The sequence below is a fragment of the Ovis aries genome, chromosome 12 (assembly GCF_016772045.2).
Source record: "Ovis aries strain OAR_USU_Benz2616 breed Rambouillet chromosome 12, ARS-UI_Ramb_v3.0, whole genome shotgun sequence".
Classification (NCBI taxonomy): domain Eukaryota; kingdom Metazoa; phylum Chordata; class Mammalia; order Artiodactyla; family Bovidae; genus Ovis; species Ovis aries.
Window position 1 is genome coordinate 67,509,427 of NC_056065.1, and position 23,500 is coordinate 67,532,926.

General features: G+C 39.7%; 1 protein-coding gene across 2 annotated transcripts in view; it reads left to right on the forward strand.

Moving 5' to 3' along the window:
- The window catches only part of PLA2G4A (phospholipase A2 group IVA), a 165,047-nt gene extending 143,959 nt beyond the window's left edge, over positions 1-21,088 (forward strand). For both annotated transcript variants that reach the window (XM_042229206.2, XM_004013880.6), the window contains 3 exons: positions 8,174-8,369; positions 10,255-10,412; positions 20,485-21,088. In XM_042229206.2, the coding sequence (XP_042085140.1) occupies positions 8,174-8,369; positions 10,255-10,412; positions 20,485-20,616 (486 nt within the window). In that variant the 3' untranslated portion in view covers positions 20,617-21,088. The remainder of the gene's footprint in view (positions 1-8,173; positions 8,370-10,254; positions 10,413-20,484) is intronic.
- Positions 21,089-23,500: the final 2,412 nt, after the last annotated feature.

Here is a 23,500-nt window from a genome sequence, read left to right on the forward strand (position 1 = left end):
GATCTTCCCAACCCAAGGACTGAACTCGGGTATTCTGTGTCTTCTGCACTGCAGGCAAATTCTTTACTCCTGAGCCATAAAAATTGAGTTGTACATAAAAGTTTTTGATAGCAGAGAAGTTCCAATGCAATACCTGAATATATGCAATATGATTCTTTAAGGTGATTAAATAATGAATAATTTTCTATTTGGGTGGCTTGTCTGGTGGCTCAGTGGTAAAGAATCTGCCTGCCAATGAAGGAGATAGGAGTTCAGTCCCTGGGTCAGGAAGATCCCTTGAAGAAGGAAATGGCAACTTACTCCAGTGTTCTTGCCTGGAATATCTGATGGACAAAGGAGCCTGGTGGGCTACAGTCCATGGGGCTGCAAAGAGTCAGACACAACTTAATGACTAAACAGCAATGGCAACAACAAGTGTCCTATTGCTTAGACTGAAATTGGATACCATTTGAAGTTAAGGAGTAGAGCATAAATCCTGAGCAAAAATTTAGAGCCAGTAACTATGTTTCTTAGGCATTTCATAAATATAGTTAAATCTCAGATTTTGTCAGGGAGATATAGAATGATGGATATCGTGCCTTTTGATAAAGGCAACACATTTCATATTATATCTACTTTATAACCAGCCTAGAAAGTTCATGACGTCAATGTCAGTGATAATGAAGGATTTTGTTTTTTGTAGATTAGTGGCTACACACTCTAATAATAGTCCAAATATACAGAACCTCATAACTCTAAATAGTGTTATTAATTGATTTAAGAAAAATAATTTTGGGTTTCAGTTTATCAAGTTCTTTTTGTTAATCATTTAATAACAGATATATGCCATACAAATTTAGTTTTCCTGTAGGGTTTACCCAAGATAAATTTTGATAAGGTTTGTTCTTCATATTGGTCATAAAATAATCCAGTACCTTCATAGTCAAGTCATCAAAATAAATAGGTTGAATTTAAAGGAGGGGGGAAAAGCTTTGGATGTTTTGAGGAATAAGCAAGGAATACAGGGAAGTTTAGAGTTTATCATTCTAGATTTTTTCTTTAGCTTATAAAGTTTTATGTAGAGTAATGGATTTGGATTGTTATTCCATAAATTATGTTACTTTATGCTGCCATATGTTGGGCATGAATCTAGCTGTATTTCAGTGCCCTTTTAAATGCTTAGTGTCTGGAAGTCAGAACAATGAGTTTATCCTCTCAAAAATAAAAGGAAAGAGAGAAAGAAGGAGAAAAGGAAAGAAGGAAGCAATGAGGGAAGGGGAAAAGGACAAGAGAATTAAAAGGAAATTTGAAAGTAGCTAGTCTTTACAAATTATAGAAGTAATGTATCTAAATTAACTTTGTCAAGGTCAAAATCTCATTTACCCACAAAAAAAAGAATCCATCTGCAATGCAGGAGACCTGGATTTTTCAAACCCTGGGTTGGGAAGATCCACTGAAGAAGGGAACCCATTCCAGTATTCTTGCCTGGAAAATCCCATTGACAGAAGAGCCTTTCGGGCAACAGTCCATGAGTCAGACACAATTTAGCGATTAAACCACCACAACAAATAATGCAAAAAAGAATCTGTATTTTTCAATGCTAACCTGATTTATTTGTTGACATTATGGCATGCTCCTTGGTTTAGAACCTCAATGGCACCCCACTCCAGTACTCTCGCCTGGAGAATCCCATGGACGGAAGAGCCGGATAGGCTACAGTCTATGGGGTTGCTAAGAGTCAGACACGACTGAGCGACTTCACTTTTACTTTCACGCACTGGAGAAGGAAATGGCAACCCACTCCAGTGTTCTTGCCTGGAGAATCCCAGGGACGGGGGAGCCTGGTGGGCTGCCATCTCTGGGGTCGCACAGAGTCGGACACAGCTGAAGTGATTTAGCAGCACACGGTGTACTTAGACTGTTAAGTTGGGTCAAACCGTCATGGCCAGACCAGTCCAGGTGTTAGCTCTGTGGGCATCAGTCCAACATGGCTGATGAAGGGAAGTGCATGTTATTGAGTGCAGCCTTAAAGGCTTACGGCTTAAGTCCATTTCTGGGGTTATAGAGTCAGACACGATTGAAGCAACTTAGCAGCAGCAGAGCAGCAAATTGCCACAAACAACAGAAATGTATTCTTCTCTCACAGTTCTGGAGACCAGAAGTCAAGATCAAGGTGTCCTCAGGACCACACTCCCTCCAAAAGCTCTACAGGAGCATTCTTCTTTGTCTTTTCCAGTTTCCAGTAGTTCCAGGCTTTCCTTGGTTTGTGGCTACATAACTCCAATCTCAGCCTCCGTCTTCCTATCTCCTTCTCCTCTGTGTGTGTGCGTTTTCATAAGAATATTCATCGTTGGATTTTATGGCCCACCCAGCTAATCCACAATTATCTCATCTTCAGACCCTTAACTTAATTATACTTGCAAAAACCTCTTCTCCTAATGAGGTTGCATTCACAGGTCCTGGGGGGTTAGAGCATAGGCTTATCTTTTGGAGGGCCACCATTCAACCCACTACACCTGTTTGGTCATGGAGGATTAGAGGCCTTGTCATGAGGAAATATACTCAACATTAATTTCTCCTTACATGTTTTTGTGAATGTATAGTAACCTCTCAGTGAAGAAGAACTAAGGAGAAATGTAAAGTGCTCTGTACACTATCAGATATAGAAAATTATTTTTGTGCATATTGTATTGTAAAGCTAACACTTTACACACTTTACACATTGGGACCTAACACTTTTTTTGGAAGTGAGAATGATCATAACCACAAAATAATGAATTCTAAATTGTTGTTTCTACCTATTGTATTTTACATTAGTTTCTTCAAAAATTTCCTAGAATTCTGTAAATTTATTTACACAGTTATACTCCTCCATCCAATCTAAAAATAGATTTTAAATAATGAGGAAACACATGCCCTAGGTATATAGAGAAAAAAACTTCATTTCCTCTGGAGAAAAGCTAATATAATATAATCATTTAAAATATATATTTATCTACATGTATAAATAAATAAAATGGCATATATATGCCATTCACACTATAGTTTGTACATATTTTTATATTATTCAGATTGTTTTTCCTATCTTTCAAAGTGTTTTCAGTTCAGTTCAGTTCAGTCGCTCAGTCGTGTCCAACTCTTTGCGACCCCATGAATCACAGCACGCCAGGCCTCCCTGTCCATCACCAGCTCCGGGAGTTCACTCAGACTCACGTCCACCGAGTCAGTGATGCCATCCAGCCATCTCAAAGTGTTTTAGTACTCTTAAATGAGTATAAACATCCTACAAACTATAACTTTGAAGGATACTTTCAAATTTTTATCTTCACAGATAATCATTTTAGTTAATACTGTGTAAGTGAAGTGAAGTGAAGTCGCTCAATCGTGTCCGACTCTTTGCGACCCCATAGACTGAAGATTGCCAGGCTCCTCTGTCCATGGGATTTTCCAGGCAGTAGTACTGGAGTGGATTGCCATTTCCTTCTCCAGGGACTCTTCCCAACCCAGGGCTTGAACCCAGATCTCCCTCATTGTAGACAGAGGCTTTACCGTCTGAGCCACCAGGGAAGTAATTTACCATGAATTAGTCTGTGAAAATCTGAGGTGTCAAGCAGTAACCCAAATGGACGGTTAGAACTCAGTTCTGCTGTAATTTGTGGAATAGCAATTTATTCTTGCTCACTGCATTCTTTTAAAATATTCTTTTCAAAGTCGTCTGTCCCACTCATAGTTGTGTCATTGTTTCTCAGCCTTTACAAACGAGACAAGGGAGGAGAGGAGACGGTTTTTCCATCCTGTAATCACTGCCTTTATAGTCATCAGGTTTTAATCCTTTCCACATCAGGCTCATATAAGGAAAGGGAAAGTTTCCATCACTTCCTGATTCCTGCATAAAATATCTGTCTAAAAATAGCTTGGTCTTTTACCTCAGGCGATTCCCTTCTCTTTCTCCGCGCACTCACAAGTCTTGGTCACACCCTTGAGTCACGTTTGTAAACACTGGAGAGCCCTTCCTTTCCCTTGTTCCCATGCAGTTCCACAGTGTGAACTTTTGGTTTTATTTTGATGTTGAATAATTGTTAATGAATAACTGTGAACAGTGCTAGACAAGAAATAACAGCCTGAATAATTCAGCTGAACAGGAAGATAAAGGATTTAGAGATAATTCTCAAGTTTCAAACATGCAATTGTCCCTGTGTACATATGGAATTTTAAGGGAAATATAATCACATTTAGCTTGACAGTTTATGGAACAAATGTTTTAATATAAATCTGTTTTCCCAGGTTTTTATTCCTCAGTAAATGACATTGAGAGAGTCAATCAGCTTAATGTTCACACTCCAGAAGCATCAGGAACAGTGAATGCTCAGTGAAAAGCATTTTTTTTTTCCCTAAACTTAAGGTGCTATTTTAAAGTAACTATTTTCTTCACTAGGTTAACACAACTTTGTAAAACAGTTTTCATCCAATTAAAAAAATAATTTATCGGGGAAAACTCACATATAAATAAATGCTTTTCTTAAATATAAATTACTGAGTTTTTAAAAATACATGATCTCACTTAATCCTCACAGCAATGCCCAGGAAGATAATAGTATCAACTTTATTTTACAGCTCATTTATTTACAAATAAATTGGTGGGAAATAAGAAACAGCCGAAATGCAGATTAACTGGGATTGTGTGTGTGCTCAGTCACTAAGTCATGTCTGACTCTGTGATCTGATGGACTACAGCCCTCCAGCCTCCTCTGTCCATGGTATTTTCCAGGGAAGAATACTGGAGTGGGTTGCCATTTCCTTCTCCAGGGGATCATCCTGATCCAGGGATCGAACCCTTGTCTCCTGCAGCTCCCTCTTGGCAAGCAGATTCTTTACCACTGAGCCACCTGGGAAGCTCCTGAATGGGATTGGGAGTCTGCTACTTCAAAGACAGTACACAGCCTGGTCCATGTGTGTTGGTTGTTACTTATGACCCCTATGGTGCCATTAGAGGAGCATCACTGCATTTCTTTTTTCTTTTTGTACACAAAACCATTTCTTCCATGTGGAGCTATTGTGCTAAGCGGTTTGTCTCAGATCACCCAGCTTGCAAGTCAAGATAGGCTGGGCCTTTCAGGCTGCACAGCCCAGGTATGAAGCCATCCGTCATGTTCCCTATCTCTTTCATACTGCACTATCATGTCTGTTCTTTATCTTCCCCCTTAATTTATGATCCCTAGGTATTCAAGGATAGCTCCTCTCTTATGCCTGGAACATAGATGCTTCATCATAATGCTGAGTGAATTAATATGCACTGTGAGGAAATAGTCCAGGTATGCTGCAAAATCTCACGGCAACTAAATACTTTACTCATAGCATTTGCCACAGTTTTAAACCTAGAGGGCTGTTTGATTACTGTCTGTCTATGTACATCCTGTAAGAATAAGTTTTACTCACCATTATGTCCCCACCTCCTAGCATAGAGCTTAGACTGACGACTAATGATTATCATTGAAGGAATCAATGTGATGACAAAGTAGTTAAAAAAAGAAACAAAAACTTAAGATGGTAGTGATCATTTCTCCAAAACTTCTGCTCTTTAGGGATTGCCCTAATAGTTGCTCTCTCTCTTCCTTCTTCTTCTTTTCTTTCTTCACTTTTCCCCCTTCCACATCTTTTCCTCTCTTTACTGGCTTTTATTTGGCAAACGTGTATAAAAAGTGACGTGACAGGCATGCTACTAACTATTGTAACCATGCTAATTTATTTCATTCTAATAGCAGTCTTATGAGATATGGATTATCTTGACCGTCTTTATTTTATATTTGAGGGTATTGAGTGTAGGGGGAACATGCCCAAGGTCCCCAAGCGTGCACTTTAACTTGGGCAGTCTGGCCCCAGAGTCTGCACTTTCCTACTACCACAGTCTGTTTCTTACTTGTCCCCTGTGCCTTTCAGCTGCATTTCAGTAGAAATAAGCTCTATTCACTGCACCTCTCTGTATGGATTTATGTTCTCCAGTTTGAATTAATTATTTTTTGTGCTTACCCTCTGTGTTAGTCTTCCTTGACACGAAAATAAGCCTAAAACCTCAGTGAAGTGAAGTCGCTCAGTCGTGTCTGACTCTTTGCGACCCCATGGACTGTAGCCTACTGGGCTCCTCCGCCCATGGGATTTTCCAGGCAAGAGTACTGGAGTGGGGTGCCATTTCCTTCTCCAGGGGAACTTCCTGACCCAGGGATCAAACCCGGGTCTCCTGCATTGTAGGCAGACGCTTTACCGTCTGAGCCAAGGCAAGCCCAAAACCTCAGTTCAGTTCAGTTCAGTCACTCACTCGTGTCTGACTCTTTGCGACCCCATGAATCGCAGCACGCCAGGCCTCCCTGTCCATCACCAACTCCTGGAGTTCACTCTGATTCATGTCCATCGAGTCAGTGATGCCATCCAGCCATCTCATCCTCTGTCGTCTCCTTCTCCTCCTGCCCTCAATCCCTCCCAGCATCAAAGTCTTTTCCAATGAGTCAACTCTTCGTATGAGGTGGCCAAAGTATTGGAGTTTCAGCTTTAGCATCATTCCTTCCAAAGAAATCCCAGGGCTGATCTCCTTCAGAATGGACTGGTTGGATCTCCTTGCAGTCCAAGGGACTCTCAAGAGTCTTCTCCAACACCACAGTTCAAAAGCATCAGTTCTTTGGTGCTCAGCCTTCTTCACAGTCCAACTCTCACATCCATACATGACCACTGGAAAAACTATAACCTTGACTAGACGGACCTTAGTCGGCAAAGTAATGTCTCTGCTTTTGAATATGCTGTCTAGGTTGGTCATCACTTTTCTTCCAAGGAATAGGCGTCTTTTAATTTCATGGCTGCAGTCACCATCCACAGTGATTTTGGAGCCCCCAAAATAAAGTCTGACCCTGTTTCCACTTTCCCCATCTACTTCCCATGAAGTGATGGGACCAGATGCCATGATCTTCATTTTCTGAATGAAAATGAAAATGAAAAGCCAACTTTTTCGCTCTCCACTTTCACTTTCATCAAGAGGCTTTTACTTCCTCTTCACTTTCTGCCCTAAGGGTGGTGTCATCTGCATGTCTGAGGTTATTGATATTTCTCCCGGCAATCTTGATTCTAGCTTGTGTTTCTTCCAGTCCAGCGTTTCTCATGATGTACTCTGCATATAAGTTAAATAAGCAAGGTGACAATATGCAGCCTTGACGTACTCCTTTTCCTACTTGGAACCAGTCTGTTGGTCCATGTCTAGTTCTAACCATTACTTCCTGACCTGCATACAGATTTCTCAAGAGGCAGGTTAGGCGGTCTGGTATTCCCATCTCTTTCAGAATTTTCCACAGTTTATTGTGATCCACACAGTCAAAGGCTTTGGCATAATCAGTAAAGCAGAAATAGATGTTTTTCTGGAACTCTCTTGCTTTTTCCATGATCCAGTGGATGTTGGCAATTTGATCTCTGGTTCCTCTGCCTTTTCTAAAACCTCAGTAGTCAACAGCAAACATGTACTTCTTGGTCATGTTACATGTCAACAAAATAGCTTCTTTTCATAAAGAGAAGCAAAAAAAGAAGCTGATTCAGAGCAGCTCAACTGTTTTTGCATTCATAAGATGTATTCATTTTTAATCAGTTTTGTGGGGAAAATGCAGGTAAAAATTCAGTAACAGAGTGCTCCTCATTCTGCCTCAACGGATTTTTTTAACTTTGAAGGGTTAAAAAACATTCATATAACTTCCAAATGCCCAGAACCCATTGTTGTTGTTGTTGTTGTTTAGTCGCTCAGTTGTGTCCAACTCTTGCGATTCATGGGATTTTCCAGGCAGGAATGCTGGAGTGAGTTGCCATTTCTCACTCCGGCTATCTTCCCTGAGCCTCCTGCCTTGCAGGCAGAGTCTTTACCACTGAGCCACCAGGAAAGCCTACCCAGAATCTCTAGCAATTGCATCAGTGTAATTTCAGTCAGTTCAGTTCATTAATAATTTTTCCAATGCCTCCTATGGAACTAGCCTTATATAAAGAAGTAAAAAATGATCGTGAGTTTGTTCATGGAGTAATTTTGTATTTCTTGAGATTGATAAGTTTCTTAAGAACAAGATCGTTACTCATCGTCAGCAAGGAACGTACTAACACATGGTAGATAGCTAATGAATAGTGAATGGTGAGCAGCCCAGCTGAACAAATGACCTTTCCCTCTCTTCCATAGGAACTTCTACTTGCAGAAAAGTGGGCTAAGATGAACAAGCTCCCCTTTCCAAAGATTGATCCTTACGTGTTCGATCGAGAAGGACTGAAGGAATGCTACGTTTTTAAACCCAAGAATCCTGATGTCGAGAAAGATTGCCCGACTATCATTCACTTTGTTCTGGCCAACATCAACTTCAGAAAGTACAAGGCTCCAGGTACATCAGGAGTTATGGTCTGTAAGGCAGAAAGCTGATAAAGCATAAGAATGACGTTAAGGTGCTTCATGCTGGCACTGCCATATCAGCTGTTACAACATTGAACACTTCCTTTACCTTGATAAATGGCTACCATCCTGAGACTCCAAGCACTTCCCCCGCTTTCTCACCCTAGAGTCTCCTGAGTTCCTCACAATCCAGAAACTGAAGGGTAATTAACTAGCTTGATAAAACCTCTGGGGCTTTATTCTGCAATCTCAGGTTATATTTGTTCTGATGGATTGGAACAAATGTCCTTGTCATAGGCATTGTTAAATATTTTGATTGCTGCCTTTGTAAGGGAGGCCTTGTTTCAGAAAAAATTGTGCAAAAAAATTGTGGGAATGTTAACTGACCATAAAAATTCATGAAATCTAGCAGTACAATATGGATAGTAATTTCAGGTCCACCATGTTACATTCCTTTAGAAAAAGAGAATCAAGTTCAAGGCACCAGCATTTTGTTTTGCCACATCCAAAGGAGTCTATGGACTCTGCTATATCCTGGAAGATACTGATTAACAAAAGGAGAGCTAGAGATTGACCGGCAAGATACTAAATGTCTCAACGTTATATTATTTTCAGACCAGAAAATGTAGCTGTTAAAGAAAAGATGAAAAAATAGCCATGGAAGGTTGGAGACTATGGGGAGGAAAGTGATCTTCTTCTACATAGTGGACGAAGTCAGAGAAAAGGTCAATGGAGGTGGAGGTTCTCCTGAGTCATGCTTCAACACAAAAGAAGGAAGGATTAGCTGGAATTTTTAGCTATTGAACAGTGAAATACCTAAAGCATAAGAAATGTTGAATTTTCTATCACTGTTAATTCTCAAAAACAGGCTGTGGAGGGGATTCTTGTGACATGAAGACAATTAATTAATGTCTGGGTTTGGGTTCTACCAGAAGTAAATTCCAAGCAAAGGGTTCAAGTGCAAAGAGTTTGTTTGGGTGAAGTAGGAAACTTTAGTAAAAGAGCTGAGAACTGATAAAAGGAAGAAAGGCAGACAGCAAAAGATGTGTTAGTAAGCCTGCTACCACAGGAGAACCTGATCCTAGGAGATGAAATGGAATCTAGTCAGATCATGCTTTCCACTTACACAGCAAGTGGCAAGAGAACCAAGGAATTTATATACCAATACCATAGAGTCTTTGGTTGACTGCTTCCTGGGACAGAGTATTATTGACTGGAACTTTCAGCCTGCTGCTAATAAGCAAAGCAGCCTTGAGCAGTTACAGGGAAGAGTAGAAAGCCTTTGGGGCTTCCCAGGTGGCTCAGTGGTAAAGAGTCCACCTGCCAAGCAGGAGACACAGGTTTAATCCCTGAGTTGGGAAGATCCCCTGGAGAAGGAAATGGCAATCCACTCCAGTACTATTGCCTGAAAAATGCCATGGACAGAGGAGCCTGGAAGGCTACAATCTATGGAGTCACAAAGAGTTGGACACGACTGAGCGATTTCACTTTCACTTTCTTTCCTGGAGAAGGAAATGGTAACCCACTCCAGTATGCTTGCCTGGGAAATCCCATGGACAGAGGAGACTGGTGGGCCGCAGTCTGTGGGGTTGCAAAAGAGTCAGACACGACTTAGTCAGACTAAACAGTAGCAGCAGAAAGCCCTTAGCACAGAGATGCAGGTGCTGGCAACTGGAAGGTGCCCAGTCAGAGTACACAGAAATGGTCAAATCCAGGGTATGTGAGCAGAGGCCTCATAGTGTGCATTGAGGATTATATGACTCCTGAAGGGTCTCCCAAGGTTGTGTTTATGGCTATTTGAATGTTTTATGCCCTGGACTTTAGAGCTATTTTGTGGTTTTCGAAATAACATCATTTGAAACTCTTCCTATATTTAGGTGTTCCAAGAGAAACTAATGAAGAGAAAGAAATAGCTGATTTTGATATTTTTGATGACCCTGAATCACCATTTTCAACCTTCAACTTTCAATACCCAAATCAAGCATTTAAAAGGCTGCATGATCTCATGTACTTCAATACCCTGAACAACATTGATGTAAGTATCTCCTATGATCACTGACAATGTCCAATATTTCCATATCAATGAACATAGCAATACCTCATTTTAATTCATAAAAAATAACTTTTATGAATGATACCACCCCCAAATTTACCATTTTCAATTTTTTAAATTCTACTAATCTCCAGAAGAAGCCCATAATATTCACAAATAAGGAACCCAGTGCCTCCAAATTGGCAGAGCCCACATTTTATGCTATTGTGTGAAGGATTAGTTAATCCTCAGCTTCTTTCCCAAAGTATCTAGTAGGTTTATCGTATGATAAAGTAAACTATAAGTTGGAAGAAAAGTCATACAATGGAAATATGAGTAAAGAAGTGAGTGCTACCAGAAGTGCAATTAATCTGCAAAAATAGCATGAATTTTAATGAACAGACTCATGCCTTTAAATGTCTTTTTATTTTTGTGGATCTTGGAACTGTCTCCAGAAGTAGCAGTTTCTCCAAGTTTAGCCCTGGAGATATCAACTGTGCCTTGCTTCACAAACATTAAAACAAGTCATTCTCTTCAGTGTTATTCCTAGCACTAGTATATCTGCTGCTAAGATTCTGTATCTGTGTAAAATTCTTTAGCTGCTAACTCACCATTTAGACCGCTGTTGTGTAATTAGATTCATGTTGGCTTGTGGTTCCACATCATAGTGTCTGACAAATGATGATCAGTGGTAAAAGCCCAAGTTCATGAGTCTACTTGGATTTTGTACATTAGAAAAAAAGCATAAAAGGAAAAGAAAGAAAAATTAAATGGAGAGGAAAAGGCATCACACCCGATTTGCCAGTCCTTTTGGAGATTGTATGAATGGAGTAAAAGAATGGACCACGTGTGAATGAGTCTTCTGTGCATATGAGATTTCATTCGATTTTTGTGATCTAATAGAATTCTGGCACGTCTAGTTTGTTTGTTTGTTTAGTTTGGCCTGAAACTAGTAATGATCAATTGTGTGCAGTTGTGACAGTTACGCCATAATATATTTATTAATCAATATCTTTAATTTTTTTAAACATATGAAAACTTCCCAATAACCTTCAGCTTCTGCAACTCCAAAGTGTTTCTTGTCAGTGTTCATTTGTGAACAATACGTGATTGTTCAGGTAAAACATGGATAGCAACATTCATAGTACATATCATTTTCCAAATGGATTTATTTCTTCTCTTTTACCTTATTAGTCAGTGAAAATCTGAAATCTGCATGCTGCATTGTTTCTGTGGTGATGGCGAAAATTTAAAGAATAATAGAAGAAAATCAACATTTTAATCTATGATTTTAGGGAAAAAAAAACAGATATTCTCAGAATAGAGTTGTATTTTATAAAACCTCATGCTGTTAAAAACAAAAAAGCACTAAGGGTTACTAAAGCAATAATCCTCTGTTTCCAGTATGAAGCCAGTAAAAAAATAATTATATTGTCTTCTCATGGGGATGAAATGTATTAGACTTGATCAGTTGTCCTCAAATGGATTAAAAAAATAGATTATAGGAATGTATAAATACCCATTGGACTTGGGAAAATTAAAGGATACATACACAAACATACAAGTATATCTGCATATTGACATATATGTATATATTCGTGTTTATGTATATGACATATATATACATATAGGTGTATATAATTTACACAACTTCATTTTTCTCATTGTTTTCAGTTCTGGTTTATATAAAACTCACTGAGCTATTTAGGGAATGATGTAGTTCTGATTATATATTTTACAAACATTCTTCATAGTATGAATAATTCATCTTTGTTTGACACATAGATGAAAAAGTTAATGCCTAAACAAAACCAGGCTGAATCCCAAAATAACTGTCCTGACTTAGAACTCATCAAACACAGATTTTTCACAAGCCATTCAATTAAACAGGTTTTAATTACTCCTAAGAACTTACTTGACACAGTAAGTAGAAGCCAGGTCATGGACTGTATATCATGTTTAGCTCTTAGATGGGCTATTTTTATGACTTTGAATAAGCTGCTTAAACTTTTTGAGCCTCAATTTCCTCATCTCTGAAACAAGTGTAATGGTACCTACCATGGTGGCAGTAGTGAATTTTCAGTCAGGTGTGCAGCTCAGTTCAGTCACTCAGTCGTGTCCAGCTCTTTGTGACCCTATGAACTGCAGCACGCCAAGCCTCCCTGTCCATCACCAACTCCCAGAGTCCACCCAAACCCATGTCCAGTGAGTCGGTGATGTCATCCAACCATTTCATCCTCTGTCGTCCCCTTCTCCTCCTGCCTTCATCCTTCTGAGCATCAGGGTCTTTTCAAAGGAGTCAGCTCTTCACATCAGGTATTAGAGTTTCAGCTTCAGCATCAGTCCTTCCAGTGAATATTCAGGACTGATTTCCTTTAGGATGGACTGGTTGGATTTCAACACCACAGTTCAAAAGCATCAATTCTTCTGTGCTCTGCCTTCTTTATAGTCCACCTCTCACATCCATACATGACCACTGGAAAACCATAGCCTTGACCAGACGGACCTTTGTTGACAAGTAATGTCTCTGCTTTTCAATACGCTGTCTAGGTTGGTCATAACTTTTCTTCCAAGGAGCAAGTGTCTTTTAATTTCATGGCTGCAGTCACCATCTGCAGTGATTTTACAGCCCAGAAAAATAAAGTCAGCCACTGGTTCCAGTGTTTCCCCATCTATTTGCCCTGAAGTGATGGGACCAGATGCCATGATCTTCGTTTTCTGAATGTTGAGCTTTAGGCCAACTTTTCCACTCTCCTCTTTCACTTTCATCAAGAGGCTCTTTAGTTCTTCTTCATTTTCTGCCATAAGGGTGGTGTCATCTGCATATCTGAAGTTATTGATATTATTGATCTTAGCTCTCCAATCCAGGATTGAACCCATGTCCTTGGCCTTGGAAGGCAGTGTCTTAACCACTGGTCCACCAAGGAAGTCCCTCAGTCAGGTGATGGATGAACAAACAGTTCCCTACAAGCAGAAGCTGCTTAATAAGTGGGAACTATACATCATGAGAAACACTGGGCTGGAAGAAGCACAAGCTGGAATCAAGATTGCCAGGAGAAATATCAATAAGGTCAGATATGCAGAGGACACCACCCTTATGGCAGAAAGTGAAGAGGAACTAAAAAGCCTCTTGATGAAAGTGAAAGTGGAGAGTGAAAAAGTTGGCTTAAAGCTCAACATTCAGAAAACGAAGATCATGGCATCTGGTCCCATCACTTCATGGGAAATAGATGGAGAAACAGTGGAAACAGTGTCAGACTTTATTTTTCTGGGCTCCAAAATCACTGCAGATGGTGATTGCAGCCATGAAATTAAAAGACGCTTACTCCTTGGAAGAAAAATTATGACCAACCTAGATAGCATATTCAAAAGCAGAGACATTACTTTGCCAACAAAGGTCCATCTAGTCAAGGCTATGGTTTTCCAGTGGTCATGTATGGATGTGAGAGTTGGACTGTGAAGAAAGCTGAGTGCCGAAGAATTGATGCTTTTGAACTGTGGTGTTGGAGAAGACTCTTGAGAGTCCCTTGGACTGCAAGGAGATCCAACCAGTCCATTCTGAGGGAGATCCGCCCTGGGATTTCTTTGGAAGGAATGATGCTAAAGCTGAAACTCCAATACTTTGGCCACCTCATGCGAAGAGTTGATTCATTTGAAAAGACTCTGATGCTGGGAGGGATTGGGGGCAGGAGGAGAAGGGGACGACAGAGGATGAGATGGCTGGATGGCATCACTGACTCGATAGGCATGAGTTTGGGTGAGCTCCAGGAGTTGGTGGTGGACAGGGAGCCCTGGTGTGCTGTGATTCATGGGGTCGCAAAGAGTTGGACACGACTGAGCGACTGAACTGTCTGAACTGATACCTAGGTATGTCTATATCCTGCACCATGATGGATATATGTCAAGACCTTTGCAAATGGTGAGAAGTAAGAATAGAAATAAATGAGTACAGGTAATAGCAGCCTAGGCAGTAAATGCATGTATTTTTGAGGGAATGAATTTAGGCTTCCCTCTTAAATTATATAACCGCTGAGATTTTTCGTGGGTGTGTATATGTGTGTATGTGCCTCACACCCAGGTACGACTTCTAGTTTTCACGGACATCTATCTCTCCTTTGATGACGCCCACTCCTTGTTTTTAACCAGGAAAGCATATTTTATTAGAATCAAAGCTTCTTGATAAGTGATGAGAAATAAAGATCAGCCGAACTCTGAGGTGGGCTGTTAGGTCATTAGGCTCAGTCATGAGCTAAGTCACTGGCTCCCACACCATTTGACGAGAGTCAGTGACTCATGCACACAGCAGCAACACAGCACATGCTTCCTTGCCATAGACTGTCAGAGTTGCTCACCAGTTGTGGACACTGTATACAAACTCTTCTCATGCACAGACATCTGAGTGCCCGTCCCACGGAGGCAGTTTTCAACTTTTTGGCCACGACCACTATGACTTCAGGGGAATTTTCAGCTTCAATTCACATTCCGACTTAAACCTTGACTCTGAAAAGACCAACCTGTCTCTGACAGCTATGTGCTTCTGTTGCTTCATTTTCCAGAGGATCTCAGAGGGCCAGCCTCACTGAAGCTAAATTCCTGTTCGTCTTAAGTGGCTTCTGTTTCTTTTCATTTTGTGACAGCAGGCTGGGCTTCTCATTAGCGTCAGGTTTCTACACTTACTCAGTCCTCCCAAATTCTTTTTCGCTGAACATTGCTCAAGTGCTTTTATGGTGGCAGCATATCAATTTTGGGGGTCTTTTTTTTTTTTAAGGAAACCTAACATATAGTGACTTACACTGGTAAACAAGTGGTATGTGGAAAATGCAGAGGCTTTGAAGTCAGGCCAAATTTGGTGCTCAAATTTTTGCTGTGTGACCTTGGGCATGTTGGTTAACTTTTCCAAATTTTACTTTCCTCATTTGTAAATGGAAATAGTGATATGTATTTTACAAGATCGGGATGACGATTAAGGAAAAGAATATAATTTAAGAGCTTAGCATGCATGAGACACTCAATAAACTGAAATGGGTAGTATGATAAGGTTGTTAATTTTTATCCGTGTTCATATTTATCTTCTGCTTTTAATTATAAATGTAAACCATTTAAAAGCAATGGCTTGCTTTTTTTACCCTGTATCCTCCAGAGATACTGATCACAGTGGCCAGTACCAAAGTAAATATGTAATAAAATGTCCACAATTCGTTTAGAAAATGTCATCGACTTACTGGCTGAAACTGTTGAAGAATGTTAATATGCAGGATAAGGGGGTAGCGAGTGTCAGGATATAGGACTCTGGAGGCAGATGCCTGACTGTGGAGTAACTCCATGAAATGCATGCTGACCAGGTAATGTGGTTACATGCTCTACCCATAAACTGCCACCTTGATCTGGAGGTAACACACCTTCTGAGGTTTCTTTTCCAAGACCTTGATGATTCAGTTATCCCAGGAAAATTACTGTTACACAGTTTCACTCATTCAATGTATTAATTTAGCAGGCATACTATAAAAACAGTGACAGTTTATTCAATATATACCAATGCTACGTAATCATGAGCTTTTAAAATTCTTTCTCCAATGATCCTATAAAATATTAAATATTAGGTGTTAACTAAAATGAAGAAAGGGCTTCCCTGGTGACTCAGCTGGTAAAGAATCCACCTGCAATGCAGGAGACCTGGGTTCAATCCCTGGATTAGGAAGATCCCCTGGAGAAGGGAAAGGCTACCCACTCCAGTATTCTTGCCTGGAGAATTCCATGGACTGTATAGTCCATGGGGTCGCAAAGAGTTGGACACAACTGAGCAACTTTCACTTTTCACTCAAAATGAGGAAAAACATATATCCATAAGTATTGGTATCTACTTCTTTATTTGTTGGTATTTCATCATCATGTTAAGAGTATTTAGGTACAAGTTAAAGTTTTTATCTTCTACAAAATAATTTAGCAGTTTATTATATATCATAGCCTTTTAAAAGTGTGATATCTCTAGGCATTTCTTTGTTTTTAAATTGAAGTATAGCTGATTTCCCTGGAGAAAGGAATGGCTATGCACTCTAGTATTCTTGCTGGAGAATTCCATGGACAGAGGAGCCTGGTGGGCTACAGTCCAAGAGACCGAACAGAGTCAGACACAACTGAAATGATTTAGAAAGCATGCACGCATAGCTGATTTACAATGTTAAAGTTCAAGTTACTTTCAAGTATATAGCACTCTGATTCAGTTCTCTCTCTCTCTCTCTCTATATATATATATATATATATATATGTGTATGTATATATATATATATATATGTATATATATATATATCTCCCTTTTCATGTTCTTTTTACTTTTAGGTTACTACAAAATATTGAGTGTAGTGTCCTGTGCAGTATACTAGGTCCTTGTTGGTTATCATGGCCTTGAATATTAGGCCCAAATTCATTTACTTTTAACGCTACTTATCATCTTTTTTACATCTTATTTATTTATTAATTCAACACGTATTTATTGAGTATCTACTGTGCCGGGCACTGTTTTAGGAACTAAGGATAAATAATGCACAACATGAAAAGAACAAGGAAAAGTTTTGAGTGCTTGATATAAACCAGATACATCCTTTTCAAATATTGAGCACTCAGAGCTGGCCTATGAGGTAGGTACTTTTTTTTTTCTATGTGAGGCAACTGAGTCGTGGATTATTGTGGCTGACTCCTGGAAGACACACAGTTTTGTTGAGGGGCTGAGATGGGGCCATAGGTTGGTTTGTTTTCTTCCTCATTCTTTCCTCACTTTTGAACCATCTGTCTCACAGGCAGCCTTATTTCCTGGTTACGCCATACACAGCCTCCTTCCCAGCCAGCCTACTTCCCAGGTATTTCCTGTACATGCCCTCAGCCTCTTTATGAAACTATCCTTTTCCTGACAAGACCCGGTCTTTCCACTCCATGTATCAAATCCTGCTTGTCCTTCACCTCAGCTCAAGTCTCATTGTCCCCAGGCATTGAACTTTATCCTGTTTAATTTGACCTCCAGTGAGCACCTTCTGGACAGTCATTAATCTTACAAATATTTATTTTTCCCTTCCGTGTTCTAAGTGCTGGAATCAAAAATGAGAAGACTAATAAGACCTTTGCTTTCATAACACCAGTTTCGATTCAGAAGGCAGGCATTAACCAGCAAATCCACAGTAATTTAGGCCAGACTATCCTCTTGCCTTTTGTTATATTTAGAAGTCTTATTTCTATTGCAGAATACACTGTAACTTTCTTCTAAGGCTGATTTTAAATTTTCTGTTCTGAGAATTCAGTGCTTACTTGTGGAATGCTTCCCATCTCATGCTTCCAAGTTTGTTCCTTTTGGGGAGTGATGACATTTTGCATGTTTTCTTACTTTTTGCCTTTATTGCCAAATATTTAAAGTATCTGGCAGATTGGGAGACCATTAAATGGTACCAGAAAGATGACCCATGTCTTATTTGGGAATAGGTGATGGGGTTGGAGGAGGTTGATTATGAGGATCTGTGCTAGAATGACACTGATGGGAAGGCTTTGGAGTTCAATGACTTTCAGAGGGGAATGAAAAAAGAAAAAAAAGATATGAATACTATTTACAGCAGGGGCTTTCCTGGTGACTCAGGCGGTAAAGAATCTGCCTGCAATGCAGGAGACCCGGGTTCGATCCCTGGGTCAGGAAGATCCCCTAGAGAAGGAAATGGCAACCCACTCCAGTATTCTTGCCTGGAGAGTTCCATGGACAGAGGAGCCTGGCGAGCTACAGTCCATGGGATTGCAAAGAGTTGGACATGACTGAGTGACTATACTACTATTTTTAATTACTTAGTCTAATAAGAAAATAGGAAGGCTCAAATATAACTTAATGTCTCTTTGAACATGTCTAATTGTACCACGTATCCTGCCAAAAGGTTTTAATTTAGCCACTGATGTAGTATTAAGCTCAGCCATTCCTGTTGATACATCCCAACCAATGAGTATTTTCTGCAATAGCCTGAAAATCTGGTTAATGGTTTCATAGTGTTAATGTGCCACCTAGTGGTTCAGATTGCACATTCTAATTGTATGTGATTTAGGTTTTTCAGGACTTCCCTGGTGGCTCAGATGGTAAAGCGTCTGTCTATAATGTGAGAGGCCCGGGTTTGATCCCTGGGTTGGGAAGATTCCCTGGAGAAGGAAATGGCAACCCACTCCAGTACTCTTGCCTTGAAAAATCCCATGAACGGAGGAGCTTGGTGCAGGCTACTATCCATGAGGCTGCAAAGAGTCGAGCACGACTGAGTGACTTCACTTTCTTTCTTTCTAGGTTTTTCAGAGTTATAAATGTGGATATCCATTTTCCTTGATAATCATGACCCTTTATTAAAAGTATCTGCCAGATTCCAACTATGATAAACCCACTAATTTGTGATATTCATAGTGTTGTTTTTGCTCAAACACTGATATGTTTTTTTTGTATTCATGAATTCATAGTAAAGGGGTTGACTGCAGTCATTATCAGTGTGATGTCCCCAGTGATCTTTTACATATTTTAAAGGTTTTTAGTTATTTGGGAAGTAAACAGTTGATTTTTAATTTTACTTGGGTTCTCTGCAATGAGAGTTGCTGTGTCTTATGTTGCTTTGGTGCTCTTTTCAGAAGGAGAGACTAACTCAAAACTTGCTGACATGATTTCTAGAATGACAGTGAGATTAATTAAAAGGAGACATAGTAGGGCACATTTGATAGTGTAATGGATTTGCTGACTTTTATCATAAAAAAATCTGCTATTGGCTATATATGGTGGGTTTATTTCTAGTAAATATTACAGCCTGCCATCTAAGGTAAAGCTCCTAAATTTTCTCATGTATGGTTAGTGAAAATACCAATAATAAATAGATGCTAGTTGTGAAATGTTTCCTATGTGCTAGGCGTTAATAAATGATCTCCAGTTCCCACAGAAGTTCAGATTAATGTTATTATTTCCATTTTAAAGAAGAAGAAATGGCTGGGGGATATAAGTTAATTCCCCTTGATATCCACAGCCAAGAAATCCCTATGCCTGGAGGCCCTCTAGTATGGTCTCCATCATAGACCTGAAGCCCCATCTTCTATTTCTATAGAATTATGTTTCCCTCACTCATGGGAAAGATGAGGTCAATGGATATCTGTTTTACTTAAAAGACTCAGTAACATTCGAACTCATCTTTTTCAGTAGACAATTATATATCGATTATAAAATTATAATTAAATTGTAATTTTTAATTATAATTATAAAATTATAATTAAATTGGAAAATTATAAAATAAAGCTAAAATTAAATTAAAATTATATATAATTGTCTTCTGGGAAAAACACATAGAAAATTAAAAATCACAAAGCCAATAAAGGCGTCACATTCCCATGATAAATCCCTCTTCCTAGAATATGACAGTTTGTTTAAAGTTACCATTAGCAAACAGAGGGCCCCGCCCTAGTGGGTCTCACATAAGTCACAGAAGATTAATGTAGGTTAGCATCACCCAAGTCACGCATTTCTCTTCTCCCGGCTTGCCCATGGAGATTGGATGAGGAAATGGGAAAACCCTACTGTGTACACATCTCCAAGGCCAAGTGGGCCACACCAGCTCTGGGTGGGAGGAGCTCTGATGTTGTAAACTTCTCAGACTTGCCTCATTTATAGATATATAGATAGATGACTGGAGAAGGCAATGGCACCCCACTCCAGTACTCTTGCCTAGAAAATCCCATGGATGGAGGAGCCTGGTAAGCTGTAGTCCATGGTGTTGCTAGGAGTCAAGCATGACTGAGCAACTTCAGTTTCACTTTTCATATTCATGCATTGGAGAAAGAAATGGCAGCCCACTCCAGTGTTCTTGCCTGAAGAATCCCAGGAATGGGGGAGCCTGGTGGGCTGCTGCCTATGGGGTCGCACAGAGTTGGACACAACTGAAGCGACTTAGCAGCAGCCACAGATGGATGATAAGTGATAGATGGATGATGTATAGAGACAGATAGATAGAGATACGTATGACTTGCCCAAACAACTGTTTCACTGAGTTCTGAGTAACACTAATTACACATCTTTTGCCTCTATTTGCAGGTAATAAAGAATGCTATAGTTGAAAGCATCGAATATAGAAGGCAGAATCCGTCTCGTTGCTCTGTTTCCCTCAGTAGTGTTGAGGCAAGAAGATTCTTCAACAAGGAGTTTCTAAGCAAACCCACAGCATAATTTGTATACTGGAAAGGGTAGCAATTTCTGATGTGAAGGCCTTTTGAAATTCCGTGACAACTGGATTTAAAAGCCCAGGACAGGTATTAGCACTGATCTTAAGAGACTGGTTGATACTCAAAGTTGCAGTTACTTAGCTGCATGAGAACAATACTTGTAAAACTTTGCTAGATTGACAGATGATGTCAATTTTGTAAAAATATAGCTTAGCTACATTTTCTATCGGTATGAATTTCCTGATGCAAATGTAGGGACATATACTGTATTTTTTAGATACTCCTCACCAACTAGCTCTGTGTCCTCTTTTTTTAAAAGGTGGTTCCTTTTTTAGAATATTTAACAGTTCAATCTTTAAAAGACTTTGTATTGTGTGTGAGTGTAATTCACTGACTGGATTAATTCATGCCATGAGACAACACTATTTTTTATTTATATATGCATATATGAAATAAATACATCTGTATACAAATGAGCAAGAGGTAACTGAGTTTTTGTTGTTGTTGTTGTTATCTTTAATGAACTATTGTGCTGTGGCTATGACAGATGCTCAGATTCATGGTTTTCAGACACAAAAATTGTTAACCCTACACTCAAATGTGAAACAACATTTTAAATCATGGTGATTTTTCTTAGAAGAGAAAGTATGTGTTTTTTGAGCAAATGGTTTATATTTATTCAGAATATAGGAAAAAAAAAATGTTACCCCTTCTAGTTTACTTTGCTGATACTATCCTATTTGTGTGACAGACAGCAGTTACCTCAGAGAAAAATCCCGAAGAGTGACAAGTGCTGTATCTGTAAGGCTTGTCTTTAGGGACAGTCTGTATTTCATGACTGTGGTTTGTCACTACTGAACCACTAAGGTTCAGAGTTAGTATCCCAAATAGAAGGGCTTCCTTTTCTTGCACTGAGTCTACCATTCTTTAATCTCTCTGTTCATGTGTCTTTTTCCCTCTCACCTTTCACTCACATTTCTACCTGTGAGGAAAGACAAGGTGACAAGTTCATTCATTGGTTGATCATTCATTGTAGAGGGCACATGGCAAATGAGTGCCCTCTACAGGCCATCAGGCGTGTTGCAGGGTCTGGGGACACAGCATTGGGCAACAATGACGAAAATGCCTACCTTCAAGGACCGTGGGCCTCCCTGGTGGCTCAGGTGGCAAAGAATCTGGCTGCAATGCAGGAGACCCAGCTTCTATCACTTTTACACTTTTAAGAACCTTACTTCCTAATGGAGAAGACCAACAATAATCTGTACCAATAAGTTCCTAGAATGTTAGCCCTGGGGAAGCTCACAATGAGATGGTTGTTGCTGCTGTTTAGTTGCTAAGTTGTGTCCAGCTCTTTTGCAGCCTCATTGACTGTAGCCCGCCAGCCTCCTCTGTCCATGGGATTTCCCAGACAAGAATACTGGAGCTGAGTGGGCAGGACCTGTGGATATTTAAGGGAAGAACATAGCCAGCAGAGGGGATAGGAGATACATATGCTCTCAGGTAGAGCGCCAAGCATGTTCCAGGAATAAGAAAAAGACCAATGTGCCCAGAACAGAGTGGGAAATGTAAAAAATTAATTTTCACTTAATTTTTTTCAAGATGCGACAATACTGTTTATATTCCATTTGTCTTTCAAAATACACCCTGGGAAGTAACAAGACCAGAAAGCTTCCCTTGTAGCTCAGTCAGTAAAGAATCTGCCTGCAATGCAGGAGACGTGAATTCAATTCCTGGGTCTGGAAGATTCCCTGGAGAAGGAAATGGCTAACTTACTCCAGTATTCTTGCCTGGAGAATCCCATGGACAGAGGAGCCTGGCGGGCTACAGTCCATGGGGTCACAAGAGTTGGACACAACTTAGCTACCAAACAACCACCAGAGAGCTTAAGAGACTTGTCCAAGGTTACTAATGTCTGAGCTGGTGTCCTATGCCCTTGACTTCATGGCATCTATATCATAACTGATGGTGCTTCCAAGAAATTAATTAGATGGAAACTTTAAAGACTAGTGAATTATAAAACTGGAATGATCTAGGTTCCTTGCTTTCTCTTCATTCACAGGCTTTCATTTTCTTAAATGCCATTACAAAGGCTCCTAACTAGTTCAGTGTTAACAATTTGTTCATTTATACATTTGCTAGAGTTCTGATTTTATAAAAACACACTTTGACGGCAAATTAAATCTATAAATGTGTTTTTTTTTATCCTATCTCTGACTCAATGACTGACTGATAAATGAGATGTCCTCTGTCTTCCTGCAGACTGTCCACATGCACCATAATTTTGGCTTAGTTCTTTGCTTTTTGACATAAGCATTTGCTTGTTGTTCATGTTCTTGACTGGGATCCTACTTTACTTCACCCAGTACAGGCTGACAAATTTCAGGTAACTTTCTTTGTTGTTAAGTAATAAAAACACTAAGATAAAGTTTAGTGTGTGTGCATGTATGTGTGTGTGTGTGTGTGTGTGTGTATACCTAGACACATATTTCATTTCTCTGAAAGCGATAATTTTAGACACAAGTGCTTCATTCTGATATTGAAAACCTTCATAAAAAGTTTTGGTGATGGTTCCTCTTTCTTTTCTTTTCCTCCTCCTCTCTTTTTAATTCTTAAACTATTTCATCCTAAAGCCATCAAGTGGGGCAGAGACAGGTAGGCAGAGATGGTGATGGTCATAGAGCCACCGTGAATCAAAGTAAGACATCAGAATAAGCACAGTGTCAGAAGACATCCAGAGAGAGAAAGAGCACTGCTGTTGTGAACGGGTTACACGCCTGGAGATTAATTAAATGTGCTCAGCGTAACGGAAGCCAGGTTTCTCATCTCAGAGGAAGAATGAAATTCTCAACAAATATGAACATGAAAACCAGAATGTGTTCAGTAGTGTT